This window comes from Schistocerca gregaria, chromosome 11 (assembly GCF_023897955.1).
Source record: "Schistocerca gregaria isolate iqSchGreg1 chromosome 11, iqSchGreg1.2, whole genome shotgun sequence".
NCBI classification, from domain to species: Eukaryota; Metazoa; Arthropoda; class Insecta; order Orthoptera; family Acrididae; genus Schistocerca; species Schistocerca gregaria.
Window position 1 is genome coordinate 78,168,608 of NC_064930.1, and position 27,925 is coordinate 78,196,532.

Consider the following 27,925-nt stretch of genomic DNA (forward strand, 5'->3'; position numbering starts at 1 on the left):
ATCTACCAGAGAACTGTTCAAAAAAATTCAGGAGCATTCATAATTTTCAGTCAATGGTGTGTTGGACAGGAAAGCAGTTGGCACCCATGCACACACCTAAGTTTAATGTGTAATTGATGTAAGCTCCATTATCATATTCTTTTAGTTATTGTTCAGTGTTGTATTGAGTAGAACATTGTGTCACGCATTTTGTGAATTTTAAGATTCCAGAGTTACAGGAGCAATGAGCTTGCATTAAATTTTGTGTGAAACTGAAGAAAACCTTTACAGAGACACACCAAATGATGCAGGAACGCTTTAGTGGTGAGTACTCAGTGTTAGAAATGGTTTACGCAGTTTAAAAACGGCTGGACAGATAGCGCTCGTGTCAGAAATGTCAAAGAAACTGTGCATGCAAATCAAAGATTGAGTGTCTGACAGGTTTCAGAAGAATGTATCATTTCAATTGGATCGTGTCATGAAATTCTGACAGCATCTTGGAATACATCGTGTTGTGGCTAAGTTCATCCCACGGCTCATGACCAGACAGACCTTTGATATGCAATCTGTGAAGAGCTTTTGGAGCACATAAATGAGGATGAGATGTTTCTTAAGAGAATCATAGCTGATGATGACATGTGGGTCTACAGTTGTGATGTTGAGACCATGGTTCATAATCCACAATGGGTCAGGAAAGATTCTCTAAGGACAAAAAAAGCTCATCTGGTCAGATCAAATGTCAAAGCCATGGTCATATTTACTATGAAGGATTGCTTCTTCACGAATTTGTGGATAGAGACAAACTGTTAATCAATGGTACTATTGGGACATGTTCTGACACCTGTGGCAAAATGTGAGAACAGCCTGAAATGTGGTGAGATAATTCATTGCCCTTGTATCATTATAATACACCAGCGCATTCATCCCTGTTTTTGTATAACAACTGCACAAAAAACTCAATCACTGTGCTGCCTCATCCTCTGTACTCTTCACATCTAGCCCATGTGAACTACTTTTTATTTCAAAAGTTGAAAACCCCACTGAAATGATGAATATTTATGAAACTAGTCAAAATAAAAAAAAAAATTTAAAAAATGTGATGCTTCACGCAATCCAGCGAGAAACATACCAAGACTACTTTTGGAAGTGTAAAAGGCATTGGGAGTGGTGTACCAATTGTGGAGGTGAGAACTTCAAAGCAGACAACGAGCAACAAGTAAAAGGTAAGCATAGAAAGATTTTGTGGACAAAGTTACCGAATTTTTTAACAGACCTCATATGCGCTTCCCTTCAAACAACTTTGGGTGGACTATGATGGTGCATGGTAACAGCAGTGACTATAGGAATTCCTGAAATGCTTGCAAAAGCTTGGGACAAGGCTATCGTTTTGATGATTAAGTATATTAAAAAAAAAATTGATATTTGTGATCAGTAAATGGAGAATTTGAACATAAACATAGTTATGAAAAGAACCTTAATGTTGTATACATGTAAATCATATACAACTGGAAAATCATATCATTCTTTTGTAAATAAAGGCTTTGCTGGCATGTGCAAAAGTAAAAATCTGCCCCAAGCCTGTATGTTAATTTATGCCATAGTTATGGCCTCGTGAAGTTTGATGATTTTAAACATCCTCAGGAATTGTTTATGTAAGTATAATTTCTTTTGGTAAAATACAAAAACCTTAATTTATATTGATGTGTTGCATTTATAATTATACATTTTAGAATTTTTTCATAAAATTAAATTTTCTTTCAACACTGTAACCTATACCTTGCTAAAGATGGTGTGTGAAGGATATTCTTTTGCCCATTCATTGATTTACACATTGGATTCCTTAAATGGTGATGTTGTTGGATGTAAAATGAGCCACAATGCAAATTTAAAGGAGAAGCTGCCACAGCAATTTACTTCTGTGAAGTATATTGACAACCAGCAACTATGACTAGTGCTAATCTACTCACAATGCTCATTATGGGAGCTGCTAATAGATTATTTATTATGTATGTATGTATGTACATTATCTACTGTGAAAAATATCACTGTTGCTCGTGCAGAATCACTCAGCTATTTATTTTTCCTATTATCTGCACCTGCAGCAATACTTCGCAATTTCCCTTATTGCATGTAGTGGAGGATACCTCGTACCACTAATATTCATTTCCTTTCCCATTCCACTCACAAACAGAATGAGGGAAAAATGACTATGTGCCTGCATATGAGCCCTAATCTCAATTTATCCTAGTGCTCCTTATGAGGAATGTATGTTGGCAGCAACAGAATGTTTGGCAGTCACCTTCAGATGCAACTTATCTAAATTTTCTCAATCGCATTCCTCAAAAAGAACATCACTTTCCCTCCAGTGATCCCCATTAAAGTTCCCAAGGCATCTATATGACACAAAGTGTTTTGTTCAAAACCTACCAGTAACAAATCTAGGAGCCAACCTCTTAACTGCTTCTCCAACAAAGGATTAATACACCTTTACAGAGAAATTGTATCAGCTGTCTGCTTATTGCCAAAGCTGAACCCCATTCAACATAAACACTAGTGGTCAGTGGAATTTGCACCCTTTAGTCAAAATATGGCTACTATCTTAGTACTGAACTATGGTTTTAGATACACTATACCTACTGGAAACTAAATTTTTCTATTCATCCACTCTACAACAATAAAAGCAAAACAACGCCCTAATGCTCTACACATACCAGGTGTAGAGGTATGAAATGAGCGTTAAGATACAAATGTGTCAATAGGAAACATTTGTTGTGAACGAGCCTTAATTTTTTTTTTTTTGGTTGGCATGACATCTGTCAAAGATATTTAGTATACATCAAGTCATGGAATAAACAACATCATATGTTTTCATCGTGTTAACAAGGTCAAATCTTGTACCAGAAAGTGATGGTTTGTGGAAAGCATAAATTTTTTGTTTTCATTTGAAAAAAAGTGCTGCAGAGTCGCATTGAATGCTTGTCGAGGCATATGGTGATCATGCTCTATCAGAAGTAACATGCAAAAGATTGTTTCAACAGTTCAGAAATAATGATTTTGATGTAAGAAATGAAGAACGTGGAAGACCACCAAAAAAGTTCGAACACACCGAATTGCAAGCAATATTGGATGAAGATGATACTTTGAGTCAGGAGCAAATGGCAGCAATGCTAAATGTTGCACAACAAACAATCTATGACCGTTTGAAAGCTATGGGAAAGCAAGTGTGGAAAATGGGTGTCACATAAACTGAATAAAGACAGATGGAAAACCTAAAACCCATTTGTCAAATTTTGGTTCAAAGACATGAAAGAATATCAATTTTGCATCAAATTGTTACTGGCAATGAAAAATGGACTTATTTTAAGAATCCTAAATAGGAAAAATCATGGGTTGATCCAAGACAACCATCAACACCGACTGCAAAACGACATTGATTTGGTGAGATCAGAAAGGTGTGGTGTATCATGAGCTTCTAAAACCCAGTGAAACTGTGGATACGAATTGCTACAGACAACAAATGATCAATTTGAACTATGCATTGATCGAGGAAAGACTAGAGTGGAATAGAAGACATGGCAAAGTAATTTGTTTGCATGACAATGCACCTGCACACAAAGCAAAACTGGTTCAGGATACATAACACTTTGCTGGGAGGTGCTAACCCACGCGCTGTATTCACCAGACTTGGCCCCTTCTGACTACCATTTGCCTTCATCAATGGGACACGCACTGGCTGAGGAACACTTCAATTCCTACAAAGAAGTTGAAAATTGGGTGACTGACTGGTTTGCTTCAAAAGACGAACATTTCTATTGGCGTGGTGTCCACAAATTGCCAGAAAAGTGGTCAAAATGTATAGAAGGCAATGGTCAATGGTCAGTACTTTGAATGAAATGTTTTTACTTTTCAATTCAAAATTAGTGTTTCATTTTCACAAAAAACGTTCATTTCATACTGGTACACCTGGTATAACATGAAGGGGCACATGTAACTGAAAAACAGAATGAAAGATACACCCAATAAATACATGTTCATTCCATATGAATCCATCCTGATGCCTCTGCAGAACATTGGGCTCTCTCTCTCACCTCAGCCCTAGCCCACTATTTCTTTCCAATATCCCTCCACTGTGTTACACTTCATTCTGAAATAAGTTGTGTTCTACTGGAAGTGGCTGTAGGTCTTAACTCTCCCATGAATCTGAACATACAACAGTCTGACACTTCACTTGTTGTCTCATTAGTCACTGCAGAGTCCTTGCACTGTTTTTCTCCAATGCATTCATAATCCACTCACTGAATTCTTTCCCAGAAATAGCTGCTTCCAACCAAATTTCTGCCACTCATTTTCCCTTACGGTACTTGATGGTTGCAAAAGATGATTTTCTCCATCTCATTAAACCCATTTGGGGACCTCAATTTTCCATATCTTCACTATAGCTGAAAAAGATTTCTACATGAGAAATATAAACCATCAGCAGTCTAGTGCCTTAAAACTACCATGCACCTAGTGCATGGCACAGACTTGGGAAGCTATAACCAGCATTGCAAAATACGAAATATTTGAGACTATGCCTTACATTTCTTAAACCATGCCATTACAAATTAACCTCCATGTTCAATCTTTCAAGCAATGCCACATCAACCTATAATCACATCTAGCTGCTGAAATCTAACTGCAGAACATGGGCTTTCAGCTAGTAGCACATATGTATTGGTCTGTAAGATCACCAAAACCTCAGAAAAACTAAAACAATTGAGAATTACTTTCTACAGCATGAGGGTGACAAAAATTAATACAACTTCTTGATCCCAAAATCTAATCTCTTGACTTCATTTCCTAGATAATGTGTCTCTTTTGTTATTATCTTCTTCACTAATGCCACCTTCACATACAACAGCAATTACAATCTAGAAAACCATAACACACAGGCAAATGAGACTGTCATAAATGCACATCAAAATTAAACATGGCAAACAAATGTCTAATGCAGAAGGAGCAAATCTGAGGTAGGAACCAATTCTGCTGGTTTTTAGAAAATGTAAACCACACACTCCAGGAGTTCAATTAACGACAACTTTAAATTTATTGATCTAGCTTCTTGTGCAATTAGCTAGTAAAATTACTAATTCCACAAATGATACAGAATCTTGCTGGCCATCAGCCAGTATCAAAATGGCCAGCCCCAATTTTCTGCATCATTAAGCCCCAGCATTTGACATTAAATAGACTGAATAATTTATCACTAATACAAGAGGTACCACAGAAGTAGCCACAATATGTATAGGTTGTGGCCAAGATATCTGGCGTGATCTAACACATACAAATTTTCTCTCTTTTTTCAAAACCCAAAAAATTTTTGGTACTAACTCACAAATAGTTATGACTCTCACATCAAATAAAAAACACTGATTTTTTTAAATTGTTTACACAGAAGTTCTTGGAAAGAGGAATATTTCTCAAATGACTTACACTATTAGAATTTACACTTTGTCTGTGAAGCTAATGTATCCATCACATATAGCCATTAAACAACACATTTGGTATCAACAAGGGCTACAGAAACTAGGATTATACCAGTCACCAGTCCTCTTCCACTTCTGTTCACAACAGTCAGCAAATAATAGGTGATATGCAAGTCAATTGGAAGAGTACATTAATGCTCTACAATTATATATAACAATACAGTCCAGACAATTCGCAATATGGGCCAATTCCACTGCAATGCATCCTTTACTTTCCACAGTTAACAGAAGACTTTTTTCTGACTCTGCATGGAGTGCCAGAGATGTGAATACCTATAATATTCTCACTTACACTGACTTCCACATTTAGTTCAGGATCCTCCTTGAAAAAATCAGTGAACCAAGAGACTCCCAATGGACCTTCAACAAACTAAAAGAAGAAAACAATCTCCAAATTATAGCTGCTTGCTAACTTCTGTATGTACAAAATGACTATCAATAATCTTTTTTTTATCAGTATCATCCAGCTTTACAGAGATTCATATGGCTTGAGGAGGAGTGTCAGAATGCTTCAAAATCAGTTCTAATATCTCCCATTTTGCTATACACCATTGCGTAAGAGTTATATTGGCATACTTTGTCTTTCTTATCCTGTCATATACTCTACTCTGATTTCAGTAGCACTAGGGCCTGCTCTCTTGGGTGGTCACACTCTCATATATAAGAGATGCAAATAATCTGCCAGCTATATACTCATAAGAGGAATGCTCTTTGGTCATTAATCAAATTAATACGCATTCCATAGATTACAATCAACATTTACCAAATTTAATGATATTTACATAGCTTCCTCCTTTGACACCACGTATTTTCAGTGCATGTTTATTAGGAAACAATGCAAATTTATGTCATGTACTGGGGAAAAATCATAAGGAATTACATACAGTGAATGCAGGATTTCAGTGATGATTTAAATACTTTACTGAATTGTGACTGCAAAGTCTAAAAAATACACCCACCACGTACCTTACTTGCAAGTTTCCGATATAGCACTGTGACACAGAGGCAGATAATTAAATTAACAATAACTTCGAAGAGGAAGTATTCCTTGATATATTGGTACCAAATACGTATTTAAGACATTCATAACATACTGGCATAATACAACATTAATAAAAGAGTAATAGTTAGTAAAAACATGAATACTGTGGTAACAGGCAACATGTAACACATCTAACTTGAGGCAAATGAAATTCCCCCAAAATTCTTTAAAACAGCTGGTACCATAGGTTACAACTGCTCACCATCCATGATAATTTAATTTGAATGTCCCATATTCATTTCATGACATTTTTACTACACCTTATGGACAATACAGTGCTTCTGTGAAAACTTACATTAAAATCAGAGCCATCCACATGTTTCAGTTCTGGATCTTGCTTTTCTCCAACACCAGGCTCTTCAATTATTACTGGGTCTTCAGGAAACTGAAAAACGGAAAAAAGGGCATTTAAGGCTTTCATGTCCTTTCCTTACATGGCCCTCTCAGAGAGAGAGAGAGAGAGAGAGAGAGAGAGAGAGAGAGAGAGAGAGAGAGAGAGAGAGAATACTCTCAAACATATCTCGTGTAGAAGATTACAAGGCCAAAATCATGCATATTCATCAGTTACGATCAGGCAGCCAGAAAATGTGGATGCCACAATTCAAATATTTGAAACCAAAGCTTTGTTTACTCTGAAAGCTTGCCACATCAGTAAGAGATTGTCCACCAAATAACAACCAAAATTGTTTTTGCACACCGAGCAGCAACCAATATACACAGTATTCATAAATATTATGGAAGTGGATATATGTTCCACATTTCCTCCCAAACCACTGGATCGTCTTCAACCAACCCAGATATACATATAACTTACTATCTAGAAAAAAACACTAAAAAGGTAAGTACTACCAACCTCCTATGGAGGTGGGTGTGTGAATGTGAAAAAGAGGTACAAAGACAGTGAGAGGGGGAACTGGCAAAGATGGACAGAGAGAGCATAGCAGATGAACAGGGGAGGGGGGGAGAGAAGCAAATGGACATTGAGAGCACAGCAGATGGACAGAGATCATTGGTTGGTTCATTGAACAGACCAAACTGCTAGATGATCAGCCCTATTTTCTTTGAACAGACAGGTCCAAATAACTGAAGAGAAGAGAGAGCCTACTGCACAAAACCCAGAGAAAGAAAACCCCAAAGTCTACTAAAGTCGATGAAACTGACTTAAGGGACAAAAAGCAGGAAGAGAGACAAAGGAAGAAAGGCAACCAAGGTTCCCCATCAAGGGAGCAGCCGGAAGCCCTCTGAGAGCATATACAATGGGGGTGCATGCATCCCCCAGCCCCTGCCACTCACCAGAGGTACTCCACACAAGAAGTGCTTAGGAAAGACTATGAACAAGTCTAACACACCATGTGAGAGGGGGGAAAAACAACAAAAGAGCAGGTAGGGTGAGGACCAGGCTGGACCACTAAGACAGGGTGTATACACTCTGAGAACAGGGAAATCTGGGAAAAACCAAGGAATTTTTTAATCCGCGAGAAAACTGGGACGAACACTGGAATTTTTTAGAATTCTGAGAAATTCTCTTTGTTTCCCTTTTAAGTTAATTTTTTGTAGTTTTTACTGGTAAGAAGTGATACTCTAGCAAAGAATTTTACTTTAGCCCACTACTACAATGTAATGTTGCATCAATAAAATTAAAACGAGAAAAAAAAAACTTAAGTTGCAAAGGAAAAGTGCCATTTACAGCAACCAAACAGAATGCACACACAAGCACCTGCCAACAGCAAAACATGTCAAGGCTTTAGGATGAATGCTATGTAATAATTCATAACAATAAACTGCTTCCGATGGGCGTGACATCACAAGTTTCATTAGGTTCATTTGAGTAGTTGCCAGTGGGCTTATGGGCATACACAGTTGAGTTGTGTATCACCAGTACTTTCTCCCACTTCTGGCTATGTGAAGTGTGACTATTAGATGTATCCAAGGTAACAAGACACGAGCTGTACCAGCAGTAGCAACATGCAGGCAGATGCTACCCAGAAACATTTTTCTTGCGTGCCCAAGCTGCCAGATTTGCAAATGCACAGAGCAGTCCGAGTTGTAATGGGACGAGTGGTAGTCCCCATGTGAACCATGTTTACTTTTAGTGTTTTTCTGATACTTTTGGTTTACAGCTCTCAAGTCAAATGAAAACAAAACAGATTTATGTGGCTGGAAGCTATAAAGTAAATTAAAATACATTCACATAATAATGGAAGGTTAAAATATTGTATTAGTTCAGTTTTCTGATTTTATTTTATTTCCATGTTTTTGGCAGCCGGGCGTTAATTGCCTTGCAGAACATTTGATAAAAAAAATTGGCTTTGATTAATCTTTTCCTAGATGTAGTCACTTTATTGGAAACGCTACTGCCTAGTGTCAATTGTCTGGAATTTCAAGTGCACGTTCTTACCTTTTGGGACATATGCCATTATGCCATAATAAAGAACTAAACATGAGATAATACGGTACTGGTACTCCAAGAAAATTTGCATCCCAAAAACTACACTGAAAAGTTTAAAATCAGCTTAGGGTGTATGTCTTCGTTAATATGGAGATACGAATGTGATATGTAAGTCGAATTATGCATTTTATTATCGTTTATGAAATTCTCATGCTCTTGAGGTATCCTCTGATGTCCTGTTTCGTTTATGGCATAGTGTAAGGTCATTTAATGCTATATACGTATGAACATACGAACTACCTATATCATCGTAGCAGCACAGGCAAAGTAACAGCATTTTCTGGCGTTTTCTGACATCTGCTGAATCTAATTCTAATAGGTCACAGGAAAATAATTCGATTGGTGGTTTGAAAAGTGTTACTTTCAAAGTACATTTCATTTTACGCAATATGAATTATGTTATGTGTGCAAAAGTGCTTCGAATTTTTAAAATCACAGAGCATTTGATTCTCATTTAATGCTTAATACATTGAGGGCCAAGAATTTCGAACCCAGAAGACCAGACATTTACGTCATTACTTAAAATATTACTGGGACATTTGTGTGATGTATCAAAGTGTAACAATGTACAAACTACAAATATTATGTGTGAAAGCTTGGCTTTTCTTGTAGCTACACTATGTACATTATTTTGACCATTAACTTTTCCTATTTGTGTGTTCGCACTACTTAACAGTGATGTTGCTATAGGCTGACTACATCACGTGTCCTATGCTCCGACCACTACATTTACATGAGACACGTCTTTTGAAAGATGAAAACCGAATTTTGGAAATTGCTTTTCGCTGCCTGAAGCATATTTGCTAGCCCAGTTAACTACTGCACCTGGAAATCAGCAGACATAGTTTGCCTTAGTCAGCACAATTGCTATTTCTCTTCAATTAGACGAGGTATTAACAGCTTCAGTCTACTATTTCTACTTATCCTTCACTGCAAAAAAAGCCATTCCATCAATATTAGCCATTTTTTTTAAAAAAGAAAACGAAAACTGGCAGCCCACACACATTTACATGGGAGCAAAAATCGATTACAAAATTGGAAAACTGGCAAACAAAAGCGGATTTCCAGAATAGATTTTGAAGTGTTTACATGATTACCCAGCAGCACTATTGGGAGACCAGTTTACAAAATCAGGTTCTGGGTGCCCATGTAAATGCGATGAATATCCGCTACCATCGGCAAGCGAGATCATGTGACATGAGCTATGACTGGCTTACAAAAGTACATCGCGATCTCTATTTCAATGCTTCAGAAATTAATGTTATGTATTTGGTGGAATTCGATTATATACATTTGTAATACGAAAATATGCAGCGTACATGTTTCTGCAAATCAAATATATTTCGAAAATGCATTTTTTCTGGGGTTCGTTTCCTAAAGGGGTGGGAGATCCAATACTATTCAAAGGATTGATATGTTTTCCAATTCCACAGGAAAGGATACTGTCACTTAACACGAAAAAGTGTATTTTCACCCAAGAGAAAGGGTATTTCTTAATCGGGAAGAACTCAGGAATTTTTTATCCTTTTCCACATATACACCCTGTAAGACCAGATAGCCACAGCCCGTTCTGAGTGGAGTAGGCAATATTGTGTTCTGCCAACACCTCAATGGGTCTGTAAAGTTACACGGCACTCCGTTAAGGAGATTGATAAGAGCCCCCTTCTTGAATAAAGAATAAAATTAAGTCAGCCACTGATGCATCATCTAATATCAGGGACAGCAAGTCAGGGAGATTAACAGTTGTGACAGTTCAGCGGCAAAACATGGATCACTGTCAAATACAAACCATGACAGTGGGGTGGGTCCTCACATCGGAGAAGATGGCCATGAGTCACCCAGGTATGGCTGATGCAGAGCTGGCAAATTGCAGCAGAATCCTTGAAAGAGGCCTGCATAGAGGATCTCCACAGATAAATAATCTCCTTCATCAACAATAGTCTGTTTTATAAGTCAGAATAATCCATTCCATTTTCTAAATTCCTAAAACTTCATGGTCTCATACTGATTGGAGGTCTGCTCTCAGAATACTAATCTCAAGTCAGTTTATTGGTAGCCAGGTTGCCCAGGCTATCAGTGAGTTTATTCCCTGAGATCCCAATGTGACCCAGAATCCAAACAAAAGTCACTGTGAGTCCATATTGTTCGAGGGCGTACAGGGAACGCTGGATAGCAATGACCAAGAGATGGTGAGGGTAATATTGGTTGTACGCTTGCAAACTTCTGAAGCAATCACTGCAGATGGGTTAAGGACCTATCGGTTAAGGTATGGATATGCTAAAGAGCAAAAGTGATGGCTACCAACATCGCAGTCACAACACTACAACTATCAGACAAGAAATGGAGTTCAGTATGTCCTGTGTAAGTATAAGCAAGGCCCACATGACCAGCAGTCATCAAGCAACCAGTATAGACTACTTTTGATCACCAGGATACACAAAGGACAGAGAAAAGTTTGTGGTGAAAAGCCTTGAGAGACCGAGTCTTTCAGACCTTGTGATAGATCAAGACATAGCTGTGACCAAGGGATGCACCACAGAGGTGTACATAAGAGGGCCTGGATGTGGATTGTGATCATAATCCCTGATCCAGGTCACCATTGCGGGATGTGGATTTCCGTTTTTGGGAAGAGAGGATGGTAGTTTGGACACTTTGGGGAGTTGTAAACATGGGTAGCATAGTTGACAAGCTGTTGTTGGCACCTGATCTGCAATAGAGGGACCCTAGCCACCACGAGTAAGCCGTTCACAGGACTAGTTCAAAAGGTTCTGTTGCAAGTCAAACCCTGCAATGATCCAGTATCTGCAATGCTCCAGTATCTGCAACGCTGAGGGCGATGCCAAACAGTATGCCAGACATCCATAATCAAGACAGGATTGTATCAGGGCTTTGTAAAGGTGCAGAACAGTTGTGCAATCTGCACTCCTGCCTGTGTTACTGAAGCAGCGAAGAGTATTGAGATGAAACCAGCACTTTCACTTACACTGGCGAAGATGGGGAAACTACGCCAACCACAAACCAATAACTAGTCCTAAAAAGCTGTAAGTCTCCACCAAAATTAGTAGTTAGTCATCGAAGTAAAATTCTGGTTGTGGATGAATGGAACAGCATAGAGAGAAGTGCATGATGCGAGTACTGGTGGCTGAGAACTGAGCACCATGAGTGAGGACCCATGAGTGCACCCTTTGTATGGTGCCTTGCTGGCATGATCAGCAAAACCCACACTAGAGGAATAAACACTAGAGGCAAAAGTCATCAGCGTACAAGGAGGGTGATACTGAGGACACCACAGCTGCTGCTAGACATTGATGGCTGCTATACCGCCCTGAAATATCCCCTTCTGTTGTATATGCAGGAGGGGGGAGGCGGGGGGTGAGTTAGAAGCACCAACTCGAACCCAGAACATCTGGGGCAACAGGAAATTCTTGATAATAATCAGGAACATACCCTGGAGACCCCACTTGTGTAAGGTATCAAATATGTGACATCACCATGTGGTGTTCCAAGCATTTTGCAGGTCAAAGAATGTGACTTTAAGGCACTGATGTAAGGCAAAAGCTGTTCAAATGGCAGACTCCAGGTAAACCACATTATCCGTGGTGGAAAGGACATGGCAAAAACCAATATGAGACGAAGCCAGAAGACCCCGAGACTCAAGGAGTCAACATAGCCGCCGGCTCAGCATGCATGCAAGCAACTTACAGATAACATTGGTGTGACTTATTGGGTGATCACTGTCCCTCTCTAGATGGCGCTTACCCTGTTTGAGCACTGGAACAGTTATTCTTTCTCGCCACTGTGAGGGGAGCTCATCCTCACTCCAGTTACAGTTAAAGATGGCAAGTATATCAGGTTGACAGTCCACTGATAGGTGGTTTAGTATTTCGTTGTGAATGCGCTTTGTCACTGGGCTGTATCAGGACAGTGGGCTATGGCACTGATGAATTCCCACTCATTGTATGGAGTGTTATATGGCTCCAGGTAGCATATAGTATGAAATTATTGCTTTCTCTCCAACCACTATTTTAGAACATTAAAGGCTAATTCTCATGCAAGGTATGAGCATAATGCACAGCAAAACGTTCTGCGACACCGCGTCAATGGAGGCTGCGCCATTCAAGGCAATAACTGGTACAACTACAGGTGTCTGGTATCCATAGAGACCTCTGATCTGATCCAAACCTGAGAGGGAGGGGTACATTGTCCAGTGGTTGAAACTTAATGTTCCAGCGTTCTTGTTTCCATAATTTTATCAGATGGCTGACAATGGTACACAGCCATTTAATGACAATGATATGCTCCATCGATGGGTGCTGCTTGTGACACTGTAGAGAATGCCTACAATCTCTAATGGCATCTGCAATTTCTGATGACCACCAAGGTATTGTCTTGTGTCAAGCCATGCCTGAGGAACAGGAGATCGCAAAATCAACTGCCAAAACAATGGAAGTAAATGTATTCTGGACTGCCTCAATGGTATCTCCACACGGAGTGGAGTCAAGGGGGACACCAGAAGCAAAAGCATCCCAGTGCTCGTCTGGGCAAGCATCCAGGGTAGTGTTGCTGAGGGGGGGACAGGAAAATCAGGAAGTGCTCACTCCACCCAGGTCATTGTGGACTTTCCTGTGGATGGATGGGAAAAGGAAAGGACTTCAAACGGAAATGTGAATGGCCAAGAAAGTTCCGTGCCTGACACTGAAGTGTGTGGGGTACCAGCATCCAAAGGGCAAAAATCAAGTGATGCCAGTAAGTTTGCAAGGTCTTGACCATGAACTGTGATCATGATTCCACCCCACAACGGGTAATTGGGGTTGAAATCTAGTTCACTACACAGTGTCTAGAACATATGGGCTAACTCCTCCAGATCCCCTGTCGTAGGTAGCTTGATAATCACACTATCGCCAGTATCCACAAATGGCTAGGTCCACACTATTAGAAACAAAATCTCCTGAAGGGCAGTGCAGAAGCCAGGGGAAGTGCTTAAAACATGTAGCACTGGCAGGTCGTGGAAAAACTGAAACAATTTCCCAGGAGAATAATGTTGTTGACATACTGTGAGGCCATGAAGGGACCAAGGAGGCTATTTACACCCATATATAGGTACCAGGTTCCATTGTGTGGTGTGAACTATGGCATCAGAGGCTGCTGGAAACACCACCTTGGCCAAAGGAAATAAACAGACATGTTGTAGCATGGAGGCCACAGAACGGTCCTTCTCCTTGGAGAAATTTTCCTTGTCTTCCCTCCCCTCAGAAGATTTTGATGATGACAAGGGCTTCTCTGAATCAGTTTCACATAAAAATGATGACTGAAGCCCTGTTACCAGCAGCCTGTGGCTCCTTTAGCAACTGACTGGTGTCAGGTTCTAGACAGGCAAAAATCTTGGAAGGAAATTTCTGAGAGACCCCTTCCTGGCAATGTAAGCTGGAGGATGGTGATTCATTTCCAGCTGGGAGGTGGAGTCCAATGTCCCAAGTGGACAGGAGACCATCAATCCCAAAGTACATGTGAAGAAAGCAGGAAGAGGAGAGCACTAGTCCACGATCTCTACAAACGGGGCACATGCTGCACTGCGAAAATATGTATGTACATTTCAGACACTTGAAACAGCACATGACTTTTTTTTTGGGGGGGGGGGGGGGAATATACGGTTTCCTACCTACCACATCGGTATACCATCACTTTGACCTTTTCAGGCAATGAATTACCCTCAGAGGCCAAGATGAAGGCTCTAGCAGCAACCCTATTGTCCTTTGGCCCCCTATGTAAATGATGGACAAAGTGCACACCCCATCACTGCAGGATCTACACATAGCTCATCATCAGATTGTAAGAGCATGGCGCCACCCACCCAGAACAAGGGCTCTCCCTATGGGTGTCACCCAGCCTAGGCAATGGCTACCTGGCCAGTAATCTGTTGCTCGGAGTCCCTGTGCTCCTGACATCATGAGCACATACTCCTTGGCATACAGGGGAACTTTTCAGTTCAAGCACCAACAGTGTGATATCTGTGTGGTCAGGTGGCTACAACTGTGCAAGTACTTCATGCCCCTACCACCACCACAGAATGGCTACCATGCATGGTTTTGGCTATATTACCTTATTAAAGGTAAAGGTGCAAAGCTGGAGCATAAACAGCATTGGGTGATCTCCTTTTCATGATCCACACTTCTGGAGAATTTTAGAAATTGTAGCAGGCCAAATTCAACAATGGGCACCATGTATTTATTTAATGAAAAGTTGTAGAAAATACCAGAAGCAGAAACTCGGAGTCCCAGTCATAAACCAGGTGCAAGCAGGGTCTGCACCAAGAAACCCATGCAATGGAGAAGCACAGGGGAAAATGGATTGTGGAAGTGTATACTTGCTGTAAAAGAAAAGAAGTAATGCTATAAAGGCTGCTAGCCAGTCACATACTAACAAGAGAGTTGTGAACCCCCTGGGGACAAATGGACAGAGAAAGTAGCACATAGACAGAGAATATGGGTGCAGAAGGTTGGAATTGAAGTAACTAAATACCCAGGAAATGCCCAATACTCAACTAGTTTTCCTTCAATAAAAGTTCCATCATTTTGCAAAACAATAAAACAATGGCATATATTTATTGTACAAAAATAAAATGTGAGATATCATGACAACTTTCTCCTCCTCTCCAATACTACATCCATGATACTGATGTAGGGGATTATGGAGGCTTTATCAATTATAAAATTACTTATTTTACACCTGGATTTAACTGTGAAATTGTCCTAAATTTGCACAAATAAAAATAATGATATGGGTTTGCTTGCACCTCTAGCAATCCTCCAAAAGTCACAGGAAAGGCTCACTGTATGGCATCTGCATTTACATCTACATAGATACTCTGCAAGCAACCATATGGTGTGTGGTGGAAGGTACCCTGTACCACTACTAGTTATTTCCTTTACTCCCAAACAGAGTAAATGAAAAACAATAGTCTGCACTCTAAGCCTCCATATGAGCCCAAATTACTAATACTGTATCTTCGTGGTCCTTCTGTACAATGTATGTTAGCAGCAGTAGAATCGTTTGGCAATCAGATTCAAATGCTCGTTCATCATCAATTATGATTCTCAAAAAGAACATCACCTTCACTCCAGAGATTCCCATTTGATTTCCCAAAGCATCTCTTTAACGCTTACATGTTGTTTGAACCTATTGGTAGCAAATATAGCAGCCTGCCTCTGAATTGCTTCCATGCATTACCTCAATCTGACCCATTGTGGTCCCAAACACATAAGCTATACTCAAGAATAGGTCCTACCAGCATCCTATATGTGGTCTGCTTTACAGGTGAACCATTCTTTCCTAAAATTCTTCCAATAGATGGAAATCAACGATTCATCTTTCCTACCACAGTTATCACATGATTGTTCCATTTCATATTGCTTTGCAACTTTATGCCCAGATATATAAATGACTCAACTGCCTCAAGCAGAACACTACCAATACTGAATGGCTAATAAAGATTCTTAATCTGTATTCAAACATTACAGGTTTTTTTCTTCCTACTCATCCATATTAGCTTACAATTTTCCACATTTAGAACGATCTGCCATCCATCACATCAACTATAAATTTTGTCTTAGTTGTAGTGTATCTTACAGCCGTTCAACTTTGACACCTTACCATACACAAGTGATCATCAGCAAGTAACCACAGTTTGCTGCCCACCCTGTCCACCAAATCATTTTCACATATAGAGATCAGCAGCAGTCCTATCATATAATAATCTTTCATAATGGGGGGGGGGGGGGGGCACAGCCAAAATATGTTCCTTTAAAGTCAGTACCGCCATTAGACTTTTTTATTTGCAGTGTTACATTTACACGATTATGATTTTTGCTTTAAAGTGCCATTATCAAGTGTTTTAATGTTATACAGTGCCTAAGATGGCATACTGTCATATTTAAAATAAGCTATTAGAAATCTATTTCTGGTAAAAGCCTACTGCCTACTACCAGAAATACTGACCATTCAGCAATGTGTCTAATAGTGTATTTTAAATACGACAGTGTGTCATCTTAGGCACTGTATAACATTAAAACACTTGATAATGGCACTTTAAAGCCAAAAATCATTATTGTGAAAATGTACCATTGCAAATAAAAAAAAACAGTCTAATGGTGGTACTGACTTTAAAGAGTCCTATCATACTTCCCTGGGGCAATCCTGATGAGACCCTTGTCTTTGATGAACACTCACAGTCGAGGATAACATACTGGGTTCGATACTTAAGAAGTCTTCGAGTCACTCACATATCTGTGAACTTATTCCATATGCTCATACCTTTTTTACCAGCCAGAAATTGGGCACCGTGTCAGATGCCTTATGGAAATCTATAAATACGGAACCTGCCTGTTGTCCTTCATCCATACTTCACTGTATGTAATGTGAGAAAAGACCAAGCTGAGTTTCACATAAGCGATGCTTTCTAGAACCATGCCAATTCATGGTCATAGGCTTCTCAGAATCACTAAAGTTTAATATATTCAAACTGAGAATATGTTTGAAGATTCTGTAGCAAACCGAAGTTAGAAATGTCCGTCTTTAATTTCGTGGGTCTGTTCTTTTACCTTTCTTATATACTGAGGTCACCAGTGCACTTCTACCTTCATTTGGGACTTTGTGCTGACAAATGTAGGCTTGGTAAGTGGCCAATTCTGCTCAGTACTCTTTATAAAACCAAGCTGGGATTCCATCCAGACTTGGTGATTTATTTGCTTTAAAATCTTTCCATTGTTTCTCTACCCCAGGGATGCTTATTACTATGCAATCTATATGGGAGTCTGTCCCAGTGTCAAATGACGATATGTTTGCATGATTCTCCTGTGTGAATGATGTGAAATTTAAAACTTTGGTTTTTGTTTTGCTGCCATCAAATGTCACACCAGTCTGGTGAAGAAAGGAGTGAATGGAACCAATGTTTATTGTAATATTAACCCAAAGAATTGAGACAAATTTTCCACTACACTGAACAGGCAAAGGAAATGGCCACTGAAGTAAAAAGCAATGACCACTTGCTTTATACGCAGTAGAGTACAAATTCACGGCCGTTTTCTTTCCACTCTTCCCAGTCATGTGGTTTAAAGTTGGAGTCACACTCTTGGTACAGTTTTAGCTTTCAGTGGCCTCCCATTACATCCATGTATGTTCCACAATTTTTCTGAAATTCTTGTCCCGAATTCAGCATGTCTAGTATCACTAGTTTATCCTTACAAAAACAGTGCCACACACATTTATTTTTCTGGCCACTCAACTGAAGAATTCTCATTGCATTTGCTGTAAATGAAAGCTATTGGGTGCTATAATGTGTGCATAACTAGTACAACACTTCTGCAGTAGCATCATTAGCAGATGCATAAATATCTTTGTGTGAAGGATTTTTCTTTTACTGTGTGTTTGTGTGGAAACCAATATTGTAAACACACAATGGAAAATCCAGGATGGATTTTGTCAACAAGAGTATGAGGCAAGAAATAAGAGTAACTGATAAACTTGCTGCAATAATGCAAATATTGGAAGTTTTGTGGTGAAATGCAAGAACGCATATAGTGTAGGGCAATTTGTGACAGTAGATGAAATACTGCAAACTTTCCAGGGTCACTGTTCTTATGTTCAGCATATCCCGAACAGCAAAGTACGGGTAAACATTTTTGGTTTAGCAGATGCAAAAACATTATTCACTTGTAATATTGAAGTATATTGGGAAAACAACCTAAAGGACCATATGATGTTTCTAATCCTCCCTGTGATATTGTAAGAATGCTAGTTACTCACACTGAAGGCAAAGTATGGGATAAAAATTTTTGGTTTAGCAGGTACTGTGTTCTGCAATCCTGAAATTGACTCCACAGTGTTCTTGTGACTCCTGTAATTATTGAGCATTTAAATATATTTCAGATTATCCCCTCACAATTCCTTGAATGCTTCAGTCTGTTCATGTGGTTTGCTACACTGGCTGCTCCTGGTCCAACAATGTGTACTCTGCCCACCTACTGTCAGTATATAATGTTTAAAACTTCACTGTCACTTAACTTTAACAAAGCAACTTCAGTTTACCCTCTCCATTTTTTCCTCATTCATGATAATCCTGTCATGTTTGTCATTTATAAGGCATCTGTGCAGGGGATCAGGTACTGAAATGTCTTGCATTTGTCACTCATTACCACTTGTAATATCTGAATCAGACAACAGCAACATCAAAACCTTTTATTTCCCTTGCAGTAGCCACCAGAAAGATCGCAGGAGGCGCACATTGGCACGGCACGTCACGGACGGTAGTTGCTGCAAGTTGAGTCCCATCCACCAGAGGGGACGCGAGAAATTGGACACGACCTCTGCCAGCCGAACAACAACAACAACAACTCAGGAAGCACGGGCTGTGCCCAGTCAGTTAACATTGGTCATGCCTAGGACAGTCCCGGTCTACGCTAAGTGAAGTGTGACGTAAAACGTGAACAGTGTTACTACATCCCTGAACACTTATTTCTGGCAAAACTATTTTTAAAAAATGCACATACACCCTACCTTGGCACACTATTTACAACTATTCCACTGCCATTAATTCGTTTTGGTGGGGCAAGAACATTCCTAATAGAAAGATTAAACCAGTCCTATGCTATCGACCAGAACTATGGGTTTTACATGTTGGTCTGACCAGAAGACAAAGTACTGGAAATGTATTACTTATGAAGGAGCACCAGCGTATCAAGACTGAAAAATCCAGTAATGCTGAAGTAAGAGCTAAAATGAGGATAAATGAAACAGCGACAACATAGAAAGAAAATCATTAAACAGGTATGGACATTTGTTGAAAATGTTAGATAATTGATGGCCAAAGAACAGTTTTTGATTGGAAACTACCTTGCTGACAGAAACACAATAAACCACTTAAATTTTGGAAAGACAGTATCCATGAAATAATAAGGCGGCATGGTGTATGCAAAGAGGATGCATTGGAGAGAGATGGTTGGCAGGAGATAGCGAGAATACAATAAAAATGGTGTTATTAATATATCTTTCTATTAATTAGCAACACACAATAATATGAATATAATAATACAAATAATGATAACAATGATACTATCATCATCACCACCACCACAACCAAAATGCATCATCTTTCAGTAATGGGAACTGCAACACACTGACCCGCTAGAACATCATGACCACCTTCCTGAAAGCCAGAGTGCCCAACTTCTGCACAGAATGATAGGAACACATTGTGGTGTGGAAGCAATAAAGCCTTTGAAGGTCAGTGGAGGATTGCTGGTACCACATCTGTACTGACAGGTCATCTAATCCTCATAAATTCTTAGAAAGAGGTGGGGGCAATGAGCTCTGATACCACGTTCTATGACACCCCCGAAGTGTTCGATCCGGTCCAGATCTGGTGAGTTAGGGAACCAGAACATCGACTGGAAATCACCAGTGTTCCTCAGACCGTTATTACACTCTTGACTTTGTGACACAGTGCATTATGTTGCCTCATTTTGCCGCCTGTTCTATTTCACCATCTGTCATGAGGAGTGGCTATCCAACCCCACAATGTCTGGATGTGGTTTCACCTTAGTTTCACCACGTGTTGAAGACACTCAGCACAGCACTCATCAAACACCAAATACACTGTACAATTTCTGAAACGTTTGTGCTGCACCTCCCGGCAATCACAATCTGCCCTAGGTCAAACTCAAATTCATTGCGAACCTTCCCCATCATAAACACAGGCAGCAAGCTCGCTGATACTACATGCACCGTGTGTGTGTGTGTGTGTGTGTGTGTGTGTGTGTGTGTGTGTGTGTGTGTGTGTGTGTGTGTGACTAGCAATCATTCCTCACCAGAGGACGCTCTAAGGCAGTGGTCATTATGTTCTGGCTGATCAGTGAATATACATTCAGTATTATGGCTTCCAAATGTATGCTGCCAAAGCCAAGGGAACCATGCCACAACTTTGGATGGAATGGTCAAAGGTATCTATTTATTATAAGTGTGTACTGGGAAGTAATGCCTCCAAAATTTTTATTCTGTTCTCAATATCAGTTGTGGTATTACTTGTCATGCATATTACTCTGTCAACTATTCCACGTTGCTGACACAATATGCAACACTCTGCACTAGCAAGCTCCAAATTGAAATGTGTTGTGTGTACAGTTCTGCCATTGGTCACAAGAGGAAGGATAACTGGCCCCCATTTTATTGATGGTAATCTAAATGGTGCACTGTATGCCAATTTCCTATGTAATGTTCTACCGATGTTACTACAAGATGTTCCACTCCATGACACAGAATGCCGATGTACTTCCAACATGATGGATGTTCGGCACATAGCTCGCATGCGGTTGAAGCTGTATTGAATAGCATATTTCATGACAGGTGGATTGGTCATCGAAGCACATGGCCTGCATGTTCACCAGATCAGACGTCCCTGGATTTCTTTCTGTGGGGAGAGTTGAAGGATATTTGCTATCGTGATCCAACGACAATGCCTGACAACATGTGTCAGTGCATGTGCGAACATTACGGAAGGCAAACTACTCGCTGTTCAGAGGAATGTTTTTATAAATTTTGCCAAATGCATTGAGGTTGACAGACATAATTTTGAGCATTTATTACATTAATTTGGTATGTACAGGTAATCACACTGTAACAGCACGCATTCTCAGAAATGATAAGTTCACAAAGGTACATGTATCACATTGGAACAACCAAAATAGAATGTTCAAACATACCTATGTTCTGTATTATAATTTAAAAAACCTATCTGTTACCAACTGTTCATCTAAATTTGTGAGCCATATGTTTGTGACTATTACAGTGCCATTTATGACAAAGTGAAAAAAGTGGTCCAACTAAAACAGACATATTTCCTTACATACTACACGAATATGTAATAAAAAATGGGGACTCCTAAAAAAAAAAAAAAAAAAAAAAAAAAAAAAAAAAGCAGTTGATATCCGTGTGACCTATGGCAGTCCATCTAGTGGGCTAGCCGTAAGTCTTTTTGTTTGATGCTTATTTCGTGAGATATTTGGCCCGGTCATGATCAATGGACCACACTGTATAGGTCAGCATCAGCTCATGATGGCGGAATACCCTTAACGATGACAACACGATGGAATCTGACTCTTCCCTTGACCTATATGGGTCAACAGAAGCTCACTATACCAAAACACCAATACTACCAAGCAGAAATATCCCACCAACCCTCATAACACGCGAAAAATATACCCAAAAGAATGACTACTTAACACAAAAAAGTTCTGGCACTGCACACTAGGTCAGCCATCACAATCTATCTATCTATCTACACTCCTGGAAATTGAAATAAGAACACCGTGAATTCATTGTCCCAGGAAGGGGAAACTTTATTGACACATTCCTGGGGTCAGATACATCACATGATCACACTGACAGAACCACAGGCACATAGACACAGGCAACAGAGCATGCACAATGTCGGCACTAGTACAGTGTATATCCACCTTTCGCAGCAATGCAGGCTGCTATTCTCCCATGGAGACGATCGTAGAGATGCTGGATGTAGTCCTGTGGAACGGCTTGCCATGCCATTTCCACCTGGCGCCTCAGTTGGACCAGCGTTCGTACTGGACATACAGACCGCGTGAGACAACGCTTCATCCAGTCCCAAACATGCTCAATGGGGGACAGATACGGAGATCTTGCTGGTCAGGGTAGTTGACTTACACCTTCTAGAGCACGTTGGGTGGCACGGGATACATGCGGACGTGCACTGTCCTGTTGGAACAGCAAGTTCCCTTGCTGGTCTAGGAATGGTAGAACGATGGGTTCGATGACGCCTGCACGGCGCCAAACATGCATACGACCATCATTGGCACCAAGGCAGAAGCGACTCTCATCGCTGAAGACGACACGTCTCCATTCGTCCCTCCATTCACGCCTGTCGCGACACCACTGGAGGCGGGCTGCACAATGTTGGGGTGTGAGCGGAAGACGGCCTAACGGTGTGCGGGACCGTAGCCCAGCTTCATGGAGACGGTTGTGAATGGTCCTCGCCGATACCCCAGGAGCAACAGTGTCCCTAATTTGCTGGGAAGTAGCGGTGCGGTCCCCTACGGCACTGCGTAGGATCCTACGGTCTCGGCGTGCATTCGTGCGTCGCTGCTGTCCGGTCCCAGGTCGACGGGCATGTGCACCTTCCGCCGACCACTGGCGACAACATCGATGTACTGTGGAGACCTCACGCCCCACGTGTTGAGCAATTCGGCGGTACGTCCACCTGGCCTCCCGCATGCCCACTATACGCCCTCGCTCAAAGTCCGTCAACTGCACATACGGTTCACGTCCACGCTGTCACGGCATGCTACCAGTGTTAAAGACTGCGACGGAGCTCCGTACGCCACGGCAAACTGGCTGACACTGACGGCGGCGGTGTACAAATGCTGCGCAGCTAGCGCCATTCGACAGCCAACACCACGGTTCCTGGTGTGTCCGCTGTGCCGTGCGTGTGATCATTGCTTGTACAGCCCTCTCGCAGTGTCCGGAGCAAGTATGGTGGGACTGACACACCGGTGTTAATGTGTTCTTTTTTCCATTTCCAGGAGTGTATCTCTCTCTCTAACACACACACACACACACACACACACACACACACACACACACACACACACACACACACAAAACACAACCAAAAGAAACTCCCAACCCACCCACCCCCACCCAACCTCCACCCTCCCCCCAGAATCAAATATCCATCAACAAGTAAAAACAAAAAAATAAACAAATCTCAATCACACACTACAACTCAGAAACTGCAACAAAATAGATACTCCACAAGATAATCACAAAACAATGACCAGTCCCCACCCACCTACCACCACAAACATTACGAACAACTACATCCCCCCCCCCCCCACCCTCATAACACCTCCTTAACCAACCATATATACCCAATACATTATATTTACAATATATATTCATTTTACTAGTTGTTGTTGTTGTCTTCAGTACTGAGACTGGTTTGATGCAGCTCTCCATGCTACGCTATCCTGTGCAAGCTGCTTCATCTCCCAGTACCTGCTGCAGCCTACATCCTTCTGAATCTGCTTAGTGTATTCATCTCTTTGTCTCCCTCTACGATTTTTACCCTCCATGCTGCCCTCCAATACTAAATTGGTGATCCCTTTATGTCTCAGAACATGTCCTACCAACCGATCCCTTCTTTTACTAATTGCCCTTAAAAAAAAACAACGCAAAATGCAATAGTCCCCAGGGATGCTCTTCCACAACAATACTCATCTAAATGAGACAGAAGGTTAGAAGAGCGCCTCTTCTCCCTCCCAATAACCGACTTAACCCCCCCCCCCCCAAACCGCTCTATCGTATTTCTACATGCCCCAGTCTCATAATTCTTGAGTTGTAAGCTATGGTTAACAACTAAATGATGATAGCCCTTTCGCCCAACCCTATAAGATGAAAAAGCTTTGGAAACTATTGTGCTACGCTCCTCTATACACTTCTCAATTAATGCCACCAATTCCCTTTTCATGCGCCCTTCCAAACCCCTAAAACATACACAGAAAAACCATCCCTGGATACAACAGTCCCCCACACCCATAAACCAACCAGATATTTACCCCTCCCATACTTCCTCTTCCCAAACTACAACTCGTCAACCTCCACCACCACTCCACACCCACCCAACTTACCCCTGTACTAAATATATTCAGAACAAACTTCCCTGCAAAACAAAAACAAGTCCAAAATCATCCTCTCTCTCACACCAGTCTCATGTGCACAAAAACTGTGGAAGGATCTATAACAAAAGTAATACATCCATCATCAACACAATCTCTCTCATGTCCAACCCAGACTTTCGAACCAGGTACCATGCCTTATGGAGCACCATAGGTTGTTTCTATGGCACCGCCACATGTAGCAACCCCTAGTCCTAGACACTGTAACTTTTGCCAACTGCATGTCCTGTCGACACATGCCATTTCACCACTTTAGCCAGCAGCCCAAATAATTGTAAAAATTTTATGAGGGACAACATACTATCCCAGTTTATTGAACACTAAATTGTAACCCTTGCCTCAATTCCATGTGACATTCAACACAAAACTCATTTCAACTGTGAAAAATGTCATGTTTAACACTGAAAAACATTGGTTTTTTAGTAGACTATATTACTTGTGGTTCCATTAGTATGACACGAATTGCATGTATTCACACACCATACTGCACAAATAGATTAATGAAACAGTGGTAAGAAGTACAAATAAGCCACTTACCATGGAGACTGGCTCAGCTGGTACTTCATCTGTTTCCTCTTTTTTCATCCACACGGGTGGCTTCTGGTCCATAGCTGCACTTCTACAAATCTGAAAAACAAGCAATCAGATAAAAACAGTTTTATCTTATTTCCATTGTTACCATGAGGTACAACACAAAGGCAGTATTTTCACTCCCCTACTGGGTGCAGAAAATGTTTGATTACACAGGACACACAGAACAATGGATGAGGAAAAGACTGTTCAGTGATATCAATTCATTCACACTTCTCAGGTTATGAGGAGACAACATTCAATGAAAACCAAATAGTATCAACTGTTGCTACCATTCCTTTGTAATACAAGCTTATGGTATACTGTGCCACAGAGAATTATGGAAGACATATAATTTTTGTGTGTACACTAACTTCAGCATTATGATTAATTAAAGCAATACACTGTAGTGAAATTGCTGAATAAAACCAAACATTTCATTGAACACTTTGTTTGCTGTGTTACTTAATTTCAGTCTGATGCACAAATGAATTTTTTAACATAGGTCTTACTTTGAAACTTTCTTCATCTACATTCATTCACAGTTGTATCCTCAATTTCGAGTAAGCACTGATACTCTGGAATCTTTACCTACTCACTGAAGAAAAACACACACTTATACTGCAATCTATACAACGCACTGTGGAACTTCTGATTCTTGATTACCATCATGTTTTAACATCTGTTAGTTTTTCCTTACAAAACTGATTTAGTGAAACTACTTCCTACTAACCATAATGATGACGAATGTTCTGTTGAGTTCTGATGATATGTAATGCTTTTTGTTAGAGAAATTACACCTCGGTTAATTAGTACCTCATCCTGACCAAATTTTCTGCCACTTTCTAAATAATGTTATGATAATCTTATACAAAAATACACTAAAACCCACACGCTACAACAAACTGGTATTTACACGCTATTTACCAAGCTATAGAAGAAAACAAGACAGACAAATAACCAAAGCACACTGAAAATAAACAGAAAATGCAACAATTAATACCTTGTAAAGCATTACTTTTCGCGCGAACATACCCAAACTATGAAATATTGTAGGTGTGGGCATTTGTAAAATTGCTTAACGATAGCTCTACAATCTGCAGCAGCTATATCCCTGCATCAGAACACGGCAAACTATCATCGCAAACATTATTACGCAAGTCAACATAACCATGCTAAATTAGTGAATGTGCGAAATTCACTGTTCACCTTTTCTCGTCAGTCACGGAGTGCACAAAATTGACATTCAGTTTCGCTGGAGATCATTGCGTGGAGAAACTGCTCCAGTAACTTCTGACAACATGTCACAATGTCAAAGTCTCTTTTACGAAGGCACATACAGCGATTTTACCAGACACGCCATACACAGCAATCAATGGACTGGACGCCATACAATATCGACGTAGCACCTTTCGTAATGGATGAACTATGTAGACACGAAGTGCACTAAACTGCTTGTTTAAGAACTATTACCTACCTTTTGAAATTCGAAAACTTATAAGCCCACAGAGAATAACACAGGTGTTCGGTTGTGATAAACATAACCTGAAAAAATTACAACATTCACACAGCGTCCCAGACTGTCACCAGTCACGGCATAAGTAATGTTCACCATTAAATAGTGATAAGTTTCATTCATGTTTGCCTAATAAAATTAGAAAAAGATCGTGTCAGGAATAGTTGCCACAGTGTTATCACAAGATATTCGCGACTACACTCATCAAAATCAGCTGTCATCATGATAGAAAGAAATACCGAGTTAATTTGGTCACCAAACAAATTTTAATGTTTGTTTTACTGATTTTTTTGTGATTTCTAAAGACTTATTTATTACCTGGAAGATGTAACATACAAATTTCTTCAAAACAACGAGATGGCAACAGGTTATGATCACGCAACACCAAAACCAAAGATATTGCAGCAAGACAGGACACAGTGCTATATGCTGAAAGATAAACATTTTGGAAGAATCTCCGTGCGGCTAATTTGCAAGACCGGAAATAAAAAATGCGAAAAGCAAAACACAATAGGTTATTCTATCTCTTTGGTAAATACTTTCCGCCATATTAATACAAAACCTACATAAATTACAATAACTGTTATTGAAGGAAACGATTTTGAAAATTTCTTGGAATTTGAAAGCTGTACACAAAGTGATTGAAATAATTGTGGTCTCATGGCTCATTTAGTTAGAAAAGGCCAATACTGTACTTTTATATTTGTTCTATTTTTCCTTACAAAACTGATTTCTTTTAAATGAAAAAAGGATATGTATATTTGCTGACCTACTGCACATGATGTGATTTCCAAATTACATGAGGTTGATAAATATCATAAACATACTTATTTCCAAAGAAATGCATAATAATATTAAAATATGTAAGAACTGTTTTAAACCTGCTGTTCTGTTCACTTTTACTACACAAATGTACTCTTCAGGTCAATACGACACAAAATAAGGAAATGCTGAAAAATCTACTTACATGTATTTTTCGTACAATTGTATGCCATCGACATTGTTCTCATATTTCAGTATATTGTTAACGATCATAGCGATAATAATAAAAGTAACAATAATAATAATAATAATAATAATAGCACA

At 40.0% G+C, this 27,925-nt stretch overlaps 1 protein-coding gene across 2 annotated transcripts in view; it reads right to left on the reverse strand.

Moving 5' to 3' along the window:
- LOC126295154 (zinc finger protein 93-like) overlaps positions 1 to 27,325 on the reverse strand; it is a 75,319-nt gene extending 47,994 nt beyond the window's left edge. The window contains exons 1-3 of one of the 2 annotated variants that reach the window (XM_049987448.1): positions 27,158 to 27,325; positions 25,291 to 25,380; positions 6,842 to 6,931 (exon numbers count right to left, since the gene is read on the reverse strand). In XM_049987448.1, the coding sequence (XP_049843405.1) occupies positions 6,842 to 6,931; positions 25,291 to 25,380; positions 27,158 to 27,283 (306 nt within the window). In that variant the 5' untranslated portion in view covers positions 27,284 to 27,325. Of the gene's footprint in view, positions 1 to 6,841; positions 6,932 to 25,290; positions 25,381 to 26,532; positions 26,581 to 27,157 lie in introns of those variants that run through there. The other variant, XM_049987449.1, reaches the window with a different exon arrangement.
- Between the last annotated feature and the right edge of the window lie 600 nt (positions 27,326 to 27,925).